The sequence below is a fragment of the Chionomys nivalis genome, chromosome 11, assembly GCF_950005125.1.
Source record: "Chionomys nivalis chromosome 11, mChiNiv1.1, whole genome shotgun sequence".
Taxonomy (NCBI): Eukaryota; Metazoa; Chordata; class Mammalia; order Rodentia; family Cricetidae; genus Chionomys; species Chionomys nivalis.
The window spans coordinates 14,413,563-14,434,655 of record NC_080096.1 but is presented as its reverse complement, the minus strand read 5'-3'; the positions used below and the strand labels follow the sequence as shown (position 1 = coordinate 14,434,655).

Below are 21,093 nucleotides of genomic sequence, written 5' to 3'. Positions count from 1 at the left end.
AATCCCAGCTCTCGGGAGGCAGAGGCAGGCGGATCTCTGTGAGTTCAAGACCAGCCTGGTCTACAGAGGTAGTTCCAGGACAGGCTCCAAAGCCACAGAGAAACCCTGTCTCGAAAAAAACCAAAAAAAAAAAAAAATAATAATAAAAAAATAAAAATAAAATCCCAGCTCTTACGACTGGCTCTATCATCTGGAAGCTTCACCCTGCCATAAGGAACAGCGAAGTCCACGTCACCCTCTCAGTCTCTAACCCCTGAAGAAGGTGAAGTTCCAGATTTTTAGCCTGGTTGCCAATGCCGGGTTGCTGAACCTCTAGGCTGGAGCTGCGAGGCCTGGGAGACAGAAAGGAGGGTCAGGGCAGCCCCTACCACGGGGTGCATCCCAATCTCCAGCCTGCAGCCGGGCTCTCCGGGTTCTGGGCGTTCGGCGGTCCACCCTGTGATGTCACGGACGTTGCCCGGCAACGGCAAACGCCGAGACGGCGTGCACGAGCGCGAGCTTGGCCCGGCCTGCTCCGGGGCTCGGGTCGTGCGGCGGCGCTTGAAGCGCGGATACCCCGTTCCCCGCCCGGGCCCGGCCTCAGGGACGGGCGAGCCCGGGCGCGGGAGGCGGCGGCCCGGGCTCCAGCCCGGAGACTTGTCCGCCGCGCCCCAGCTGCTCCCAGAGCGCCCAGCGCGGAGTCCCGGCCCCCGGCTGCGGCCCCGCCCTTGCCGTCAGGCCACGCCCCACGAGGGCTCTGGCTCCACCCCCTGGAGTGGGCCACGCCCCCGGGGCTCGCGGGGCGCGATGGCTTCGGAGTCCGTGAAGGTGGTGGTCCGCTGCCGGCCCATGAACCAGCGCGAGCGCGAGCTGAGCTGCCAGTCGGTGGTGACGGTGGACTGCGCGCGCGGCCAATGCTTCATTCAGAACCCAGGAGCGGCTGACGAGCCTCCGAAGCAGTTCACCTTCGACGGCGCCTACTATATGGACCACTTCACCGAGCAGATCTACAACGAGATCGCCTACCCGCTGGTGGAGGTGAGGGTGCCCCGAGACTGCAGGGCCAGGCTTGGGGCTCCCCGAAAGTGGAGACGGGATAGGTTGGTTAACTCAAGTCCCTGCTGCCCAAGCCAAGCGAGGAGGCGCCGGGCACAGGAGGATAGCGACAGGTTAGTCTGAAGGTTTTGTCCTGGCTGCAGACACTTGGCACCTATCTCCAGTGTGGTGTCCCCATTGAACCCAGCGCCCCAGCCTGTCCGCACCCTCGTACTTTGCAGCCCTTACCACAGAACCTAGGACCACTCAACGCCCCAGCTTGTCCTGACCCTCATCCCTTGCAGCCCCTTGATCACAGACTCCAGACCCAGGTCCCCAGGTCCTCTTCACTCATTCCAGACCTGCAGAATCCTGAAAGCCCCCACCATTTCCCCCAGCCTTCTTCTTTCCCAAGAGTCCCAAGATTCTTCTCTTCTAACAGGTGATGGTCCACATTTGCTCCCATTTCAGTCCCCCTCCCCCCCCAAAGTCCTCCTCATTGCACGCTCCTCTTTTCATGAGAGCAGTGGAGGAAACTCCTCTTTCTAAGAGGGAACGTGGCTTCCATATCGTGCCCCAGCATCTGAGATTCGGAGAGGTTCTGCTGCAAAGAAACCCATTTGACTTCACTGACCTGGCCTTGCCAAAACATTTATCATAGCTGCTTTCTGTTTCAGCTGTCCTGCCTATTGGGAGGGCTGATGTATTCCGAAGCCTCCACACTGTCTGGCTTTGAGCCAGGAGTAAACGCACCATTAGAGTCTAGGGTCAAGTGTGTATCTCTACTCTGCTGAGCTCTGACCCTACTCCCAAGCCTTTCTGACTGGTGATGTGGACCACAGAGCTCATGGCAAGAGGTGATTCCCTCGGAATACTCAGAGAACGATGGACAGTTCCCCCAAAGGGGCTGGTCCCACTCTCTCAGGATAGCTTAGTTGTCTATCTGCTGGCTAGGTGTTCTAGGCTAGAAGGGACCCAAGAGGTCATCTGACTGGGTCCCTCTTGTTTATCAGATGTCTGAATCTCCATCACGTAAAGAACCAGTTCTTGCTTGCGTATCTTCAGTGGCTGAAGTTCATGCTTCTAAAGTATTCTGTTCCTCTTTGGTTTCATGGTCTTCAGAGTTTTACACCCACTCCGAGGCATCCCTGGAGCTTTCTGTCCTTCCACGGTCCCAGGAACCCTGCCGGGCACTGTCTTCTTCTATCTAGGCTTGGCATCTTGAAGACTTGAACTCACGTTCTTCTGTGGCCTTGATTCTCTCTAGGGATGTCTAGGGCTGTCAGGGTGAGGCCTCAGTTGCCTGCTTTGTGGATTATGCAGTAGCCAAGCAAGTCCCACCCAGAGAGGAAGACACTAAGGACACAGTGACAGGCCTGTTGGATCGCTCTCCCACCAGCTTTCTCTTCTGAGTCCCACTGTGCAGCCCTATCTCTAGACACTCCCCAGACCTCAGATTTGACATCCATCCATTCACCAATCCATGTACGGAAACACTACCTTTTTCACTGTGAGCCCCCAGGTTGTGGGGAGGGTGTGTGAAGGCAATAGGACTTGCCTTCATCAAGGTCAAAGGAAAAACAGCTAAGCTAACCTTTAGCAATTGGTGATCAGGGATGGGCAGCATGGGGAGGCCAGCAAACCTTGGGAGAGATGGAGGGCAGAACAGACTAAGATAGGACCTGCAGGATGCTAGCCAAGCAGAAGGTAGAAGGCTGTCGGGAAAGACTGGCGTGTAGCGTTTGATCCTCACAAGAAGAGCTGGAGTCGTTCTTGTCAGAGAAATGACTGAGGCCTGAGGAATCATGGAACAAATTAGGGACAGTTCCAGATCCCTGTGTCCAGATTCCATGCTCCCATGGGCATGGAAAGCCCATGCAGGTCACAGCCCTAGCTGCTTAAGCTTAAGTGAGGCCAGTAGCTGGGTAGACCATGGGCCTGCCTGCTCTGTCCCTCTCCAGGGCTTCTGGGCAGGTAGCTTGGGCCTCCTAGCCAGGATCCACCCTCAGCTCCTGTCCCATGCTGTCCCCATACTTCACATCCACTTTGTCTTTTTCCTTCCATCCTCCATCCCTTCAGTCCAGACTCTGTCCCTCATCTCTTGTCTCTGACTGAACTTTTCAACTCTCCTGGAGCTTCCTTCTCCACACCCACCCTTGGCTGACTCCCATCCCATCTTGCCTGATCCAGCTTCTGCCGCCCCTTTAACCAGCAGCCCTGGCATTCTGTCTCCTGCCCCTGACAGATTTCTCCAGAGTTGCCTCTTGATGAGTTACCTCTAGTCTCCCCCAGTGCGCCATAGCCACAGCTTCTGTTATGATCAGGCTAAGAAGGGTGGCCCCGGTTCCCTGTGGGGAAGCAGTGGTACAACGTTCACCCAGGGGGACATTTGGGAGGGGGCGTACAGAAGATGTGGTGCAATTTTGGACAGTTATCTCCACTTTCATTGAATAGTTGAAGGAAATATGTAGTATGTCTAGTGTGCTGTCATGAGGCTGATTGCTGAGGATGACACCAGGTTGAAGCTCCTTGCTGGGCTGGGAGCACAGCTCAAGTGTGGAGCCCTTGCCCAGCGTGTGTGATGCTCTAGGTTTGATCTCAGTACGCACACACAGAGAGAGAGAGAGAGAAAGAGAGAGAGAGAGAGAAAGAGAGAGAGAGAGAGAGAGAGAGAGAGAGAGAGAGAAGAGGAGAGGAGAGAGATGTGGGGGGAGGGAGATCAACTGTTGTTTTATCCTCTTTTGCTCTTTGGGGGCCTGCCATCCAGCCCCCAAATAAATCATATGGAGACTTATTCTTACTTATGAATGCCCAGCCTTAGCTTGGCTTGTTTTTAGCCAGCTTTTCTTAAATTATCCTGTCTACCTTGTGTCTGTGGACTTTTATCTTTCTCTATTTCTGAATACCTTTCTTTACTTCTTACTCTGTGGCTTGCTGTGTAGCTGGATGGCTGCCCCTGATGTCCTCTTTTTCTTGCTCCTCAATCTTTTGTCTCCCAGATTTCTCCTCCTATTTATCCTCTCTGCCTGCCAGCCCCGCCTGTCCTTTCTCCTTCCTAGCTATTGGCCGTTCAGCTCTTTATTAAACCAATCAGGTGTTTTAGACAGGCAAAGTAGCACAGCTTCACAGAGTTAAATAAATACAACATAAAAGAATGCAACACATTTTTGCACCATTAAACAAATATTCCATGGCATAAAATAATGTAACACATCTTAAAATAATATTCAACCGTTGATTTCATGAAAACTCACTAAGTTTCATAGTTCAATAATACAGAACGGGGCAGCAGTACGCAGTGACTGAGTGGACACTGGGGACCTGCCCCACATGTGCTTGTCCCCTAGGAGCCCCCTAAGGGTTACCGTGTCGAATTTTTTTTTTTTGAAATCTTTTTTCATCTTATAAATATACCTAATATACCTAAAGTTGTTTTCTACTTAATCCGGGCAGTGCTGTCCTATGGAACATACCAGAACAGTGGAAATGCTCTGTGCGTGCATGTACCAGTTATGTACCCGCTAGACATGGGGGCAAGTGACACAGGAAGGAGACTGGTACCGCTACAGTGACAGTTCTCCAGCGGGGTCAGGTGCTTCCCACTTTAGCTGCATGTGGATTTGAGAAGCCCGGCACAGGGATGCGCCCTCTACCGAAGTCACTTGTCCCCATTTTAAAGGTCCCACACCCCTGTGTGCAGCCCACCACCTCTAAGGAGCTGCAGGACCTCAGTGTGGTCACAGTTTCCCTAGATAGGGTAGACGACCATTTCCACTGCAGACGAGGAAGCGCTTTTTCTCTGCGAGGGCTGGGGAGCTTAGGTGGGATACCGGCCTTCTTGGGTGCCAGCGGCAGCAGCATGCCTGTCTGGCAGCGACAAAACATCTGGCGACAGCAGGTTAAGGAAGAAAGAGCTTGTTTGGGTTCGCAGCTGGAGGGTGCGCTCCCTCACAACTGTGAGGGCTCTGTGACAGAAGTGAGAGGCAGTTGTCACATTCATCCAATCAGGAGGCACGGGAAATGAATGCCACTGCTGCTCAGCTTTCTCCTTCATTCAGCCTGGGACCCCAGCACACAGGATGGTACTGCCTATATATAGGGTGGACCTTCCCGTCTCAGTTAACCAAACCTAGCTATCCTCTCCCAGATACGTTGAGAGATTTTGTTTCCATGGTAACTCTAAATCTAGTTGACAGTGTTAACCATTACAGATGCCCCATAGATAGTTCTGCTATCTGTAACCCCTAGAGCTCCGAGGCCAAGGGCTGTGGCTACCTTGTTCACCTCCCTCTACCCAGAACATGATTCAGTTCCCGATTCAGGAAAGACAGCCAGTTCCTGCAGGGCGAATGCATGCAGCCATGAGTGAAGAACGGCCTTGGATGTGGTACCCAGTTAGTTCTCCTTCTCAGCCTCCTCATCCATACCCCACTCCCAGCTCCACCTGCTGTCAGCCACTCTCCTGTGTCCTCTTGGCCTGGATCCACTTCCTCTTCCTGCCAGTCCCCTGTCACCTGTCCAGGTCTCCTCAGTGTCAGCTTCTCTTCCATCCTGCCTCAGCTACACAGAAGGAGGAGGAGGCTGCTTCTTCCCACGCCTTTCTACTGCCTTTCTTTGACTCTCTTCCTTCATGGTTCTCTGGACCTCTGCCCTGTGTACCTCCCTGGCCTGGGTGAGAAGCACTGTCTGCCTCCCCAAGTTCCCGGCAGACATTTAGCAAGTACCTGTCCGTGCCTGCATTTGCCGTGCCTAATACACGAGATGAGTCAGCTTTAGGAAGGGCTGCGTTCTTATCCTTTATGACGGGCGGAGACACTGCAAATCCATGTGCCAAAGACCATGTGGTAAAGAGCAGCGCCAGGCTGAGGGTGTGGCTTGGTGGTTGGGCTCTTGCCTAGCATGTAGGAGACTTTGGGTTCTGTCTTCAGCAGTACACGGAGAAACAAAACAAGCATGGAGATACACTTGAACAAGCATTTGAACCAAGTTGGCTCCCAGCACAGGCTTTTAGATAAGCCCACCTTGGCACGATGTTTAACCCCATCAGACTGTTGTTTGAAACAAAGCGATGCCTTGTTCAGTGGCCACCCAGGCAGGGTACCTGAGTCTGTGGTCTGGAGGCCATGGTACACACCTGGACCTGTCAGCTGAACGCCTGACCTTGGTTCCCTCTCCCATAGGGTGTCACTGAGGGCTACAATGGTACTATTTTTGCGTATGGCCAGACGGGCAGTGGGAAGTCCTTCACCATGCAGGGCCTGCCGGATCCCCCCAGCCAGAGAGGCATCATTCCAAGAGCCTTCGAGCACGTGTTTGAGAGCGTTCAGGTAAGGGTCTCACCTGTGAAGGGGTAAGGTTAGCGTCCCAGATGGCCCCCAGGGCACCTATGACAGAGGCGTGGACCGTGGGTCGCAGTCAGATCCTGGTCTCGACTCTGTGTGGGTCAACAGAGGCAAGTCCTGGGCTCTAAAAAGATCATGGGCAAAAAACAGAACTAAGAAGAGTCTGTTGGTTCCATGTTTTTCTTGAATGTTGAAATTCCCTTAGCATTCTTGTATGATGAGTCTGAACATGGCTACGGGAAGTGGTTTTAACAGCCACTGCTCCCGCATTTATTGAGCGATGACTAAAGACCAGACTTGCATGAAGCCTTTTGTAGACTTATCTCACAGACTCCAGAATGGACAGCTCCCAGTTGTGGTGGCCCCAGAGGCTCACTCTTCAGCCCAGAGCCAGGGTTTGGTCCAGGTGCCGCTGGGACTGTGGCCGCAGGAGGGAGGTTTCCGCCTCTGCCATGAGGTTTATAGGCAGCACATTGGCTGGATAGCCACGGCACAGCTTGGAGTCTGAGGGTCCTGGAGCTGGAGAGGAAGGTTTGTCAGCAGGGCAGGCAGGGTAGGGTGGGGATGAGGGCCCAAGTGGCCTTCCCTCCTCTGATGTCTAGCTGTGGAGGCCTGAGCACCGGGTGGGGTTGGCAGAAGCCATCTTTTCATGTTCTGCTTCCCGCAGTGTGCAGAAAATACCAAGTTCCTGGTCCGGGCTTCCTATCTGGAGATTTACAATGAAGATGTCCGTGACCTGCTGGGCGCTGACACCAAGCAGAAGCTGGAGGTGGGTGCAGACCCCATGTGGGGTGGTCAGGAAGGTCGCAGGGGCAGTGGCTAGTATCAGATGGTGCTGGGACTCAGGATCCTGCTGCCTCAGTTTCCCTGGTGCTGGGATCATAGACAAACATCACCATGTCTGGTCGGAGTGGGGCCTTTTGAACTTGAGTCCTTAGAGAACCTAATGCATGGGCTGTGTCTGCTGCCACCACACAGGCTGGCTCTCCCCTTGAACAAGGCCACCTCTGTGGAAACAAGGTGATGTTTCCCAATTGAGTTCTGTTTTAGAAAACACTTGCACTGATAAAAATTATTCTGATGATCTAACAGAAGGTATGAAGTATTTACCAAGCACTTACTATTCACTGGGCCCTTCGGGTGCATCACCCCACTTCATCTTTGGAGTGTCCCTGCTGGTGGACGTTGTCATCTCTAGTTTACCAGTAGTGTGGAAAGGAGGCTGAGAGAGCTTCAATCTGTCCAGGTTCTACAATTCGGCAAGTGGCTGAGCCTGGGCTTGAACCCAGGTCTGCCTAACTGAAGGGTTTGAACTTCAAACACCTTATTTTACTGATGTTTATATGGCTAGGATTCCATTGTCTTGGTTCACTTTGGAAAGGGGTATTGAGGATTGGAGACAGTAAATTGGACAAGCCCCTCAGCGGAGCACCAGTGCCTGCTAGGTGTTCAGTATGTGAGCTTTTCAAGCTGTTGGGGATTAGAGAAAAAAAACAGCAATGACGGGGGGCTGGCAAGTGGAGCCCCTAGGGGGCAGGGTCAATGACAGATGATCCACTCATGGTGGTGAAGACTGACTTAGTCGGAGAGTCTCGGACGCATTTCATAAGTTGTCCTCAGTCTCCTCAAAGAATGGGCTTAGGGTGGAAGAGCGTTGCTTCCTAACGGTGGAAGCAAAGCTCACTATGTCAGGGTTGTGTTTGGATAGACTAGACCAGGATGACTGTTTGGGACACCCAGAGAGATCAAGAACCTTGTCGGATGTGGCTTATTGGCACAGGCTTTAATCCCAGAAGTGGGAAAACTGGGGCAGGGAGATTGCAAGTTCCAGGCTAACCTGGATCACATAGAGAAACTGTTTAAAAAAAGAAAAGAGCTGGACGGTGGTAGCGCACTCCTTTAATCCCAGCACTCGGGAGGCAGAGGCGGGCGGACCTCTGTGAGTTCGAGGCCAGCCTGGTCTACAAGAGCTAGTTCCAGAACAAGCTCCAAAGCTACAGAGAAACCCTGTCTAAAAACAAACAAACAAAAAAAAGAAGAAGAAGAAGAAGAAGAAGAAGAAGAAGAAGAAGAAGAAGAAGAAGAAGAAGAAGAAGAAGAAGAAGAAGAAGAAGAAGAAAGGAAAGGAAGAAGAGAAAGGAAGAGAAGAAAGAAAACATAAAGGAGGGAGGGAAGAGAAGAGGAAGGAGAGAGGGAGGGAGGGAAAGAGAGAAAGAGGAGCGAGAAAGAATGAACAAATACTGCCAGGACCAGAAGTCAGGGAGAGCATGGAGTTCCAGCTGGGATGCTTTGGCCTTAATGTTGGCCAGAGGTACTGGTGTTGCTCCCGCCTGCGGCTCTTAGATGGCCTGGTCCCTGGAGGATAGGCCAGTGTGAGATGCCACTCCTCATCTGTGCTGGGATACCGCTGGACTCTCCCTCTAGCTACGATGCTTATGACCTGACCACCCCCACCTCCCAGGGTCCACCAGAAAGCCAGTGACTCCAGCTTTAGGAGAGGGAAGTACAGTCGTTCATTGGTTGACTTACTGGGAAGGACCCATGGGTACCAGCGTGCCAGGCCATGCACTGCCCTGGACCCTCCTCTCTTCCGTTTCCATCCCTCCACTCAAGACCCTGCCATTCTCCTGCAGCGGGCTGTGCACAAACCTAGTGGCACTTTGCCCTCCTTGCCAGGAACCTCTCCTACCACCAGCCTACAGCATCCCCCTCACCAGGAGAGGGTGTTGGGAGTCATGACTCACCCTGAGCCAGAGAAAGATGCAGAGGAGTCTGGTGGGGGCTGGGAGCTCTAGAAGAACTAACCTCAGGGTCATAACCCTCACAGACCTTTCAGCCAACGTGTGTGGGTGGCGTGGAGACTCTGTCCTTCCCTGTCGACCCCGGACCCTGGGAAGGCCTCACTTAGCCAAGCCACTGCCCGGGGGCTGCAGGTGATAGATGTGCTCCCTGGTACACACCCTGTGGGCACTGGGCCTTTGATAGACTGCTCTGTGGGTGATATGCAGATGGTTTCCATGTGAGCGGAGGAGAATTCTGTTCTCATCGTCTGTGATTCAGGCACCTATGTATAACCAAAAGAACACACAGAGTGGGAATGGATTGGAACCCAAGGCTCCGGTGAGCAAGCTCTTAGCCTGTGGTTAGCATAGGGCCTGCCTGGTACATTTTATAATTAGGAATTATTCAGTCAGCGAAGGCCAGCAAGAGATTTAGGGACGCCAACTCCCCTCCCCACCCTCAAGCCAGTATAAATACTGTCCCAGAGCTCCACTCAGTAGATCATGGCGGAGTCTGCAGAGGCCTCCCAAGAGCCCTCTCTGAGCCACGTGTGAGGAAGCATATCAGCATCCCCTCCCAAATGGACCCTAGTCACGGCCATATGCCTGTGCCCCTCTCCATCTCTGCCGTAGCACAGCTGGTTGCCATGGAGACCTGGCTCTGGTTTCTTGCAGCCTAGAAGAGCAGTTACTGGGGGGGATAGGAGGACAGCTGGTGGCCATCACTCAGCACCTCCCCAGGACCAGTGTTGGCAAGGCTGTGGGCAACGGTGGTGGGAAGGACCCCTGAGGGTGTCAGAGATGGGGGGCTGGCTTTGCCTTCTGAGATTACCCAGCTCAAGGAAGCATCCCCGTCCTCTTCGTGACCTGTTTCCACTGAGCCCACTGAGGTACCACAGGTCTGTTGTCTCTCGGAAATGGGGTTTATCCTCATCTCATAGGGGAGGCGACCACTGAGACCTACAGTGGCCAGGTGACATTCCTCATCCAGCAGAATAAACAGAAAAGTGGCTAAGTGTGCTTTTTTCAATAGGCTCTAGCCTGTTTCTGCTCTAGCTCTGGCTGTCTTAGACCTCGATATGTAGACCAGGCTGGCCTTCAACTCACAGAGATCTACTTGCTGCCTCCCAAATGCTGGGGTTAAAGGTGGGCACCAGCATGCCCAACTAAATAGGCTCTTTTTGTTGTTTTATTTTTGATTTTTCAAGGCATGGTTTCTTTGTGTAGGTCTGGCTATCCTGAGACTCACTAATGTAGAGCAGGCTGGCCTTTAACTCAGAGATCTGCCTGCCTCTGCCTCCCAAGTTCTGGAATTTAAGGCATGTACCACCACTGCCCAGCCTAAATAGACTTTTTTTTTAAACCAATGGGTTTATTTTTATTTTTACATATATGAGTAGTTTGCCTATATGTATGTATGTTTTCCTATATGCACTGTGTACATGTCTAGTTCCTCCAGAAATCAGAAGAAGGTGTCAAGTCCCCTGGAACTGGAACTATAGATAGTTGTGAGCTACTGTGTGGACACTGGGAATTGAACCGCAGTCCTGTGCAAGAACAAGTGCTCTTAACCACTGAGCCATCGCTCCAGCCCAATGTGCCCTGTGGGTGACCAGACATTCACCAGACCTGCTGTGTGCCCCCAACTGGGTTCTGGATTCTAGGAGTGTAGTGGGATTCATGTCGTCTGCTTTCCAGCCCTAAACGCTGCCTGCCTCTGTTTGCAGGAGTCCGTCCTTTGCACCCATCCTCCGTGACTCTCTTTATCCTGTTTCTGAAGTCCTCTGTCACTGGAACCCAATTATAGCGATAGGCTTTCAGCAAGTCATTTAACCTTTCTGTGCCTCAGTTACTTTTCTGTTCCAGAGACCCAGTCCTGGTGGGACCTCACACCCAAGCAGGTAGAGCTAGCTTGCACCCACACCTGACTCCTTACAGAAGGGGATTTGTCCCCTCCTGGGACCCTCCAGAGCAGACCACTGAGCCTTCTGGGCCCCAGTCAGCATGGCCACTTGGCAGGCAAACACCTATTGCTCATTCTGCTTTCCTTCCCTGTCCCACCCAAGATACGGTCTTGCTGTGCAGGCCAACTTGGCCTTGATTTTGCAGTAATTTTCGCCTATTTTCCCACTGAGTGCTGGGATTACAGATGCACCCCACCGCACCCAGCCCTTCATTCTGGTCTTGCCAGTGTGGTTTTCTTTCTTATTGAGAAATTTTGCATTTCCCTGCTCTTGAGTAAGCAAAAAGCTCCTTGGCTGCCTGGAAGGAAGCCGGGAACATCGCGGGGGCATAGCTTACCAGCTGCCGTCTCCGAGGGCTGAACTGAAAGCCTTGTAGGCTCAGGCAGCAAACGACTCTCCAATGCCCTGGTCGTATCAGCAGAGGGCATTAACAGAAGCCATGTGGACAGGACAGAGGAGATAAATTCAGAGCTCTGGGTGCCAGACCCATCAGCTTCCAGAACCTGAGGATCCCAGAAAAACTTGTGTGTGCCTACTTTACCGAATCCTTATCATGCCAATGAAGTAGGTATCTCGTGCCCATTTTCCAGGTTGTGCATATTGAGGTTCAGGATGTTACTGGTCCAAGATCCTGCAACGGGTGGGAGGCAGGAGTAGGTTTGCAGCTGGCTTCACCAGAGTGAACCCCCTGCCTATTACAGGATGGTTTAGGAGGGCACAAGTGGCCACCTGGACAGAGTTCCGCCTTTGGGTTTGTCAGAGGTCCTCCGTGCTCCTCCTCCCTGCAGCTGAAGGAGCACCCCGAGAAGGGCGTGTACGTCAAGGGGCTGTCCATGCACACAGTGCACAGCGTGGCCCAGTGCGAGCGCGTCATGGAGACCGGCTGGAAGAACCGTGCGGTTGGCTACACCCTGATGAATAAGGACTCTTCCCGCTCACACTCCATCTTCACCATCAGCATCGAGATCTATGCCGTGGGTACGGGGCCGGCTGCGGGCAGAGGGTGACCCAAACGTCCTGAGCCAGCTTCACACTCCTGCCAGGAGGGCATCTCACCTCTTTGGAGCCTGGAGAGCCCCGTGGCAAACTGGGAAAAGATTCCCTTAAGTGCCTGAAGGAAACAGATGACGGTCCTCCCTGTGCTGGGACCTGACCTGTTTCATGCATCGGCACCAGCAACCACAAAACTGGTGGACACCACTGAGCACTTCCCGTGGGCCAGGCAGCATGCACCCGTTACCTTATCCATTCTTTCAGCCCTCTCATGAGCTAGTTGCTCACACCCCCATTTTACAGATGAGGAGACTGAGTCTCAGAGCTGAGGCTGTAGCTCAATACTTGAGGACATGAATAGCCTGCTCCGGGCTCTGGGTTCCATCCCTGGAAGACATGCGGGGCCAGAGATCAGTCTGTCACTCACGCCTTTATTCTTTCTCAGTTGTGTTCTCTGCCCCTTATTCAGCTCCCTCTCTCTCTGTTCACGGGGGAGCTGCTGGGAAAGGGGACAGAAAGCAGTGTTGACTCTGGGCACCTGTAGGCCAGATGCTGCGTGAAGGGAGATGCTTTGTGAGGGTGCCCTAGGACTCCCCTGTGTAACTGTGGCAGCCCTCGAGGCCAGCGGTATCATTCTCCTTTTACACAGAGGAAACCTAGGCTCTGAGAAGTGAAGAGAGTTGCTCATGCAGGGTACCCCAGTCATAGAATGGAGGAGTCAGAATTTGAACCCAGGGCCTCCCGGCACCTTGTCCCCTAATGCTGCCCGCTGTGGTCTGTCACAATTAGAACTGCGGAGAACACAGCGCAGGAAGCGGCCTAGCCCAGCTGGGAAGGTAACTTTGAAGAGACCCTGTGACGCAGGGTCAAGGCCAGGGCTGATGTAGCCTCCCTGCATACTGTCAGCCTGGGCAACCTTTCCCAGACCAGCGCTCTGGTGCTTGCTGGAACAAAGAGCATCAACCTGGGTGTCCCTGGGGATGCCCCCTGAAGACCTCACAGTTGCTTGGGGCATTGGGGCCAGGACAGCTGCCTGGCTCCATGGATGTGCAAGGCTCATGAGCACAGTGAGCTTTGTAGAAGGTTTGAAGGGCGGGCTGATGCCTAAACAGCCACACAGCGAAGTCTGTTTTCTCTGGCTCCTCTTTTGTTTTGTTTTCTTCTATGAATCATTTCCAGGTCTTCACAAGAGTGGATGGTGGACAGAGGATGCTCCACACTCAGCCCTTTTCTTTTGTTCTTTTTTTTAAAAAGACTTATTTATTACATATACAGTGTTCTGCCTCTGTTTGCTCTCATGCCGGGAAGGGGCACCAGATCTCATCAAAGATGGCTATGAGCAACCATGTGGGTGCTGGGAATTGAACTCAGCCCCTCTGGAAGAGCAGCCGGTGCTCTCAGCATCTCTCCAGCATCTCTCATCCCCTTTCTAAGCTGTCATCCTTGTGGCATTGACATCATTTCTGGTTTCACAGTGCTCTGGGAGATGCTGCTGGGGACACCTGTGTGCACAGGGCTGTTTCTCCTCTGAGACTCATTTGCTCAGGCTAGACCTGGTGTGTGCTGTGAAATCACAGAGCACACACATCCTCAAGGCTCATGACACGTTCTGGTACATTCTACAAGCACTCTCCAAAAACACTGCTAGTCCCTTCCTGCTCCTTTTCTTTTCTTTATTTGTTTCCCCCCTGTTTTTTCAAGACAGGGTTTCCCTATGTAACAGCCCTGACTGTCCTGGAACTAGCTCTTGTAGACCAGGCTGGCCTCGAACTCACAGAGATCTGCTTGACTCGGCCACCTGAATGCTAGCATTAAAGGCGTGAGCTACCACTGCCTGGTTCCCTGCTCCATTAAAAAAAAAAGAAAGAAAGAAAAAAAGATCTTACAAACCCAGATCCCTAACACCCATCTGATGTCAGCAAACGTTTTATCTTAAGATTTTTCTGCACTGGTTAGAAAATATGTGGCCAGTTGACCCTACACATTCAGTCCTGATAGGAAGCCAGTCAAGGCTCGTCTTTCTTTGCAGATGGAATCACTGGAGAGCTAGAGACGTGTGTGGCTGTGCTTATGCCCATACAGTTTGGAAGAGGCGGGGCTGACCTTCAAAGCCAGTACTCTTTGCATGCAGAAGTACAACTCCCTGGCCATCTTGCCATCTCCCCTCGTCTTCCTCTGCCTTTGGCCTCATAGGAAATCTGTCCAAAAGAGACTCTGCTGTCCCCTGTAGCACAAATTCTAATTGGTCTTCATAATAAAAACCCAGAGTCAGATATAGGGGTTAATGCTGAAAGATCAGAGAAGCAGAGCAGCCAGCCACTAGAGAATTCTTACCTCTACCAATGCTCAGACCAAAGGGGCGATCCTATCTCTACAACACCTCAGACTGCAGACTCCTGACTGCGTCTGAGCTCCTGTCTCCTCCCGCCTTATATTCCTCTCTCCACCCAGCCATATCACTCCTGTCTCCACCTCCCTAGTGCTGGGATTAAAGGTGCGTGATTCCAAAAGCTGGGATCACCTTTGTGTGAGCTCTGTTTCTCTTTTAGGCAGAGTCAATTTCATGTAGCCCAGGGTGGTCTTGAACTTACAGAGATCCCTCTGCCTCTGTCTCCTGAGCGCTTGGATTAAAGGTGTGTGCCACCACTGCCTGGCCTCTGTGGCTAACTAGTGGCTTAGCTCTGCACTCTGATCTTCAGGTAAGCTTTATTTGTTAGCTTACAAACAAAACACTACAGTCTCCAGAGAACAGACCCTTACCTACGAGTCAGGCAGCCCCAGGTGTCCACCTTGTCCCTCCTCCTTGGCTTCTTCTTTTTATTTTTAGATGCTTTATTATTTTTTAGGAGCATTGTTGTCTTATCTGCATATATGTCAGTGTGGAGGTGTCAAATCTCCTGGAAACATTTTATTAAAGACAGTTGTGAGCTCCCATGTGGGTGCTAGGAATTGAACTTGGGTCCTCTGGAAGAGCAGCCAGTATTCTTAACCTCTGAGCTATCTCTCCACTTACATCCTTGGCTTCTGTGTAGCCTTGGGAAAGTTCCACGCCCTCTCTGATCCTCAGTCTCCTTACCTATACCATGGCAGACCCTCCTTTACAGACTCCTGATAGGTTCAAATGTCGCCCCAAGTGAGTGGTAGGCTCTGGGGGCTTGGTGGCCAACCACCCTCACCTTGGTGAGATGTGGGATTCACCAGCTGATGCTCCCTGCCTGCCTGTCTGCAGATGAGCGGGGTAAGGACCACCTCCGTGGAGGCAAACTCAACCTGGTAGACCTGGCGGGCAGTGAGCGGCAATCCAAGACCGGGGCCACGGGGGAAAGGCTGAAGGAGGCCACCAAGATCAACCTGTCCCTGTCAGCCCTGGGAAACGTCATCTCGGCCCTGGTGGACGGCCGTTGCAAGCATATCCCTTACCGGGATTCGAAGCTGACACGACTGCTGCAGGACTCGCTGGGAGGCAACACCAAGACCCTGATGGTGGCCTGCCTGTCCCCTGCCGACAACAATTACGACGAGAGCCTCAGCACCCTGCGCTATGCCAACCGGGCCAAGAATATCAAGAACAAGCCACGCATTAACGAGGACCCCAAGGATGCCCTGCTTCGAGAGTACCAGGAGGAGATCAAGAGGCTAAAGGCCATCCTGGCCCAGCAGATGGACCCTGGCCACCTATCAGGTGGGATAGCCTGGGGTAGCAGGAGAGGGCAGGGTCAAGCGGATATCCCATCCATATGTCCCTACTTTCTCTGACTCTCTTGTCAGGTCCTTTGGCACCACTCAGCACACCCCAGTAGTGATGGCTTCTACCTACCGATAGCCCCAGAAGGAGGCCTGGCTGGCTGGCCTGTCCGGTCAGCAGCCGTAAGCTCACAGTCCACTCCCTGCCTTAGGCTTACTTGTCTATCTACCCGACTGTCTCCCTAGCTCAGTGGTAGGGGCATCACGCTCTTGGCATCTGGATGACTCACTTGCCCACATCCCACCCCAGCTCCTGTAATTGCGGCTGCCATTCATTCTGTCATCTGGCAGGCACAGAAACTTGGGCCTGGAACAAGGAGATGAGAGAGTGTTCTGTGGCTGTCTCTCAGGAGCAGTGGGCATAGAAGAGTCTAGCATCAGACTCTTGGTCCTCCTGCCCTCCCACCTCTGTTGACCCAGTTCTACATACAGTTCCCAACCCCCTGCCCCACCCTCCACCCATCCACTCTTCCCCTACCCATCTACCCGTTCAGATCCCCCCAACTGTTCATATATCCACCCATTCATTCTCCTTCCTGAACCCTCCCACCTCCCCAATCCCCACCCTTCAACCAAGTGTTCCCCTAACACTTCCTTTTTTTTTTTTTTTTTTTTTAAGATTTTTATTTATTATGTATACAACATTCTACCTTCATGTATGCTTGCAGGCCAGAAGAGGGCACCAGATCTCATTACAGATGGTTGTGAGCCACCATGTGGTTGCTGGGAATTGAACTCAGGTCCTCTGGAAGAACAGTCAGTCCTCTTAACCACTGAGCCATCTCTCCAGCTCCCCCTCCAACATTTCTTCATATGTAAACCAGGACTGGACACTGGGCATGTCTCAGACCCAGACGTTACCTCTTTGAGGAAGAGGAACAAGCTTTAAGGCAGGCAGCCATGCTGGGCAGAGAGGCTCCAAGCCTATCGGTTAGAAAAGGCTCTATAGAGGCACAGTAGCCAAGCTGAGTCCTGGGGCATGAGCATCGTGCCTGCTAGGATCAGGGGCTGTGTGATGAACCACAAACATGGAAGTGCCCTTGGCTATCTCCACACTTCTGCAGGCTGCCTTAGGGTGGGGCAGGGGACAGTAGGGGCCAGGTAAAGTAGCAGGATGTCCATCACCTTGCCTCCTCCTTCCCTGTCCCCCTGTCCTGACTGTATATCCCCAAAACAGGAGTGGAAGAAGTGCCGGATCCCCAATGGGTCCCCAACCCGGCAGCTAATACAGCCTTCCAGGATGGGAGCCTTCCTGGGCTAGAATCCTGATGCTCAGTAGGCACTGGCAGTGGCTGGCCTTGTACCAAGTGATGTGCTGAGACCAACAGCTAGCTTACCTGGTCCGTGGGCAAGTGACCGAGCCCCAGGAGCTGTATCTTAATCTTGATTAAGATGGACTCAGAAGAACTGCTTGGCTTCTTTGGGGAGTGGGGAGGGGGAAGGGCAGTAAAGGACTCACCTGAGACAACACGTGGGGGCTTAGCACCCAAATGACCATTGTCATAGTCCATGGGCTGCTCTGTGTGCGAGACTTCCAGCCTAGTGCTCAGTAGCGTTCATGCGGGGCCTCTCAGCCTCCCCCTTTCCCACCATTACTGCACGTCTTCTCTCTGATCCTTTAGCAAGACGTAGAGTGTCTGCCTCTGCTGGCTCCCATTCCTCTCCCCCACACCTTCTTCTTGCCCCTAATCCTGGCAGGCCAGCCCCACCCATCGAATAGCCCTTGTCTCGTGGCCTCTGCGGTGACCCTTACTACTGGGGCTGGAGAGGTGACTCAGTGGTTAAGAGCACTGACTGCTTTTCCAGAGGACCCCGCAGGAGCTCACAAATGTCTAATTCTGGGCCCCCTCCCTGCCCTTTCTTCGTATTCATTACACATCTGCTCACCCACTTGCCTTTCTCCCCTGGTGCACAGTGGTGTGGAGTTGTGTCTAGCGCTACTTCCCCAGTGTCCTGAACTCTTGGGTAACTGACTGATGGATAGTATTTTACATGGGGTGTATTTATGCTTGGTCCCTGGGTGTCTCATGCTCAACTCCTCCTGTCTCCTTATCTCCAGCCCTACTGTCCTCTCAGACACCCCTGAGCCCTGCCCAGCCTGAGGAGAAGATGCTGCCCCCCACTGCCGTGCAGCAGGACACTGAGGCTGAGAAGCAGCTGATCCGGGAGGTGAGACCCCAGCGAGTTGCCAGTGTGAAGGAGAGGGTGCCCCAGAGAGAGCCGGTGTGCCCCTTTTGTTTCTGAGGAAGCTGGGTCTCAAAGAGGATGTCACGATGTTTCCAAAGCTACAGGGAAGACAGGAATGTCAAAGAGTTGCTTCCTGACTCAGACCGTTCTTTATGTCACAACAGAAGCTGTGTGGGGAGAGAACTGAGGACCAGGCACATCCCCAAGAGAAGGTCTCCTTGGTAACGTTGTTGTGTCTTAGGGCTTCTCTTGCTGTGAAGAGACACCATGACTATGGCAACTCTCATAAAGAGAAACATTTAACTGAGTGGCTCATTTACAGCTCAGAGGTTCAGTCCGTTAGCATCATGGTGGGACCTGGCAGTGTGCAGACAGGCATGGTGCTGGAGAGGTAGCTGAGAGTCCTTCATCTTGCGCAGGCAACAGGAAGTGAACTATCTCACTGGGCATGGCTTGAGCATTTATGAGACCTCAAAGCTGGCCTCCACAGTGACACACTTCCTCTAACAAGGCCACACCTACTCCAACGAGGCCACACCTCCTAATAGTGTTGCTCCCTTTGGGGGCCTTTTTCCTTCAAACCAGCACTTTCTGGAAAAGGTGGCTGGAGACTGATGGGAGTAGAGAGCTATCCCTGGAGTGGGTGGGCTCTTGGCAGAGGTCATCAGAGTGAAAAGGAATCTGCCTTTGGTGCTGCAGCCAAGCCTGGGCCTGAGAGCAGCATGGCCTGTTTCTCCTATGTGTAGCACTGGCTTCACAGGACACCTAGGTCCTCACACCATCTATCTCCCAGCATCCCTGGGAAGTACCAGGGCAGGGCAGGAGGTCTCCAGGGATATAAACATACGAAGACATGACAGAGGGTCCCTCTCAACTTCAGGCTCTATGAGTTCCCGAGGCCCTGCAGCTTAAAGGCTGCCTGCTGTCCTTGCCTGGTTTGACATTTAGTGGTCCCTGGGGGGAACTGGCTCTTCCTGAGGGGGAGCTCCTGGGAGCTCTGGCGCGGTCTTGTTTACAGCTGGGGGGGGGGTCTTTTCTCTCAGCTATGGCCTCAATTAGGGGCCAGCCCTCAAGATCCTTGTCAGCTGGGTGGTGGTGGCACACACCTTTAATCGGGAAGCAGAGGCAGGCGAATCTTTGTGAGTTCGAGGCCAGCCTAGTCTATAAGAGCTAGTTCCAGAACAGGCTCCCAAGTTACAAAGAAACCTGCCAAAAAAAAAAAAAAAAAAGATCCTTGTCAGGTTGTGGGACCAGAGGCTTGGCTTGGTGGCCCCAGTCCTGGGAGCTCTGGCCTTCAGGGCCATCCAGATTAAGTCTGGGCTTTGAGTGTGTCTCTAGGACTCAGGACCCTTTGTGTAGGTAAGAAGTGGCCCTCTGGGGAGGGCTAAGCCTGTAAGCCCACTAGGGGGCAGCCCCTCTTATGTTAGCAACCTTGGTGCTCTTCAGGTACCAGTGCCCAGGAGCCACACCAGGTGGCTTGGAGTGACTGTAGAATCCTACAGTTATGAGTAGATCTAGGTCACAGATCCTCAGGGGAGGGGAGAACCGGACAGTACCTGGAATGGAACCTTCTAGGCAGGGTCCTTGTTATCTGGTAGATTGGATGTTGCTTCCCCCTAGTGGTCTGTAGGGAGAAACACCCCACTTTGGGCAGACAGTCCCCATGGGTGTTGCCTAAAACCTAGTGGACAGGATAGGCCATCAGAGGATGCCCACAGACACTGCTGTCCCCGGATTCCATTTCTGACGCTGCTGAATGGCAGAGTGGCCGAGTTAGGAAGGAGGCCTCTGTGAGCCCTGGGAACGAACTTGCCAGGGAGCAGGGCAGAGCCCCTGAATCATGAGAGGGGTGGGCATTTCTGGGCAGAGCAAGTTATCAGAAGCTCAAATATGCTAATAATAATAACAAATCAAAACAACAAACAAGCTGGGTGGTGGTGGCGCACACCTTTAATCCCAGCACTCGGGAGGCAGAGGCAGGCGGATCACTGTGAGTTTGAGGCCAGCCTGGTTTACAGAGTGAGTTCCTGGACAGGAAACTACAGAGAAACCCTGTCTCCAAAAACCAAAGAAGAATAAGAAAAGGAGGAGGGGAAGGAAGAGGAGGAGGAGGAGAAGAAAGAGGAGGAGGAAGAAGAGGAGAAGGAGGAGGAGGAAGAAGAGGAAGAAGAAGAAGAAGAAAAAGAAGAAGAAGAAGAAACAAACAGCAATAAGGGGAGAACAGGCTGAGGGTCCACATTCTGAGTACCACCCTTGCTTAGTGGCTGCCAGCCTCTTCATCACCGTTACAGAAGAGCTGCCACAAATGGCTTTTAAAAAGAAAAATTTTATTTTGGCTCATGGTTGCAGAGGTTTTGGTTCAGGGTCCAGTGGCTCCATGCTTTTTGGACTGTGGCCAGGGAGAAGGTCTTGGTGGAAGGGGGTAATGAAGAAGGCTTGTCTCATGGGGGCCAGGGAGCAAAGAGAAAGAAAGAGACTACGCTAGCAGCCTCCTTCCGTCCTCCTTTATTCCACCTGGCCGCTAGTATTGGGAATGGTCAGGGCAGGTAGTCAGTCCCCTGTCCGTCAGTCTGCTCCAGAAGCGCCGTCACAGGCACATTCAGAGGTGGGCCTCCTCACTAACCTGTGTTTCTCGGGCCGTTCAGGTTGGCAGTTGTTCTAATTTTATCTCTGTGGTTGTGAGAAAATACCCTGACAGAAAGCAAGCTATGGGAAAAAGGATTGGTTTTAGCCCACACTTCCAGGTTACAGTCCATCGCTTTCGTGGAAGTCAAGACAGGAGCTTAGACAGCTGGTCATGTCACATCCGTGTCAGGAACAGAGAGATGTGAGCACACGCATGCTCATTTCCTTCTTTCAGCTTGACGTCTCTTCTCTTACACACTCAAGTCTTGCTGCCTAGGAAATGGTGTCACCCACTGTGGGCTGGGTCTCCCTGCGTCAATGAACATAACCAAGACCATCCCCCACAGGTCAACCCAGCGTACACAGACCCTCACTGGGACTTTCCTCCCAGGTGACTCTAGGCTGTGTCAGGCTGACAGTTAAAGTCATAGCAATGATCAAGTT

General features: G+C 52.8%; 1 protein-coding gene across 4 annotated transcripts in view; it reads left to right on the top strand.

The window, feature by feature from the left end:
• The first annotated feature begins 768 nt into the window (after positions 1-768).
• Kif17 (kinesin family member 17) overlaps positions 769-21,093 on the top strand; it is a 32,307-nt gene continuing 11,982 nt past the window's right edge. For 2 of the 4 annotated variants that reach the window (XM_057784260.1, XM_057784259.1), the window contains exons 1-6: positions 769-1,017; positions 6,195-6,341; positions 7,024-7,125; positions 11,889-12,078; positions 15,323-15,775; positions 17,897-18,006. In XM_057784260.1, coding sequence (XP_057640243.1) covers positions 787-1,017; positions 6,195-6,341; positions 7,024-7,125; positions 11,889-12,078; positions 15,323-15,775; positions 17,897-18,006 — 1,233 coding nt within the window. In that variant the 5' untranslated portion in view covers positions 769-786. Of the gene's footprint in view, positions 1,018-6,194; positions 6,342-7,023; positions 7,126-11,801; positions 12,079-15,322; positions 15,776-17,896; positions 18,007-21,093 lie in introns of all 4 variants that reach the window. The other 2 variants (XM_057784258.1, XM_057784257.1) reach the window with 1 other exon arrangement.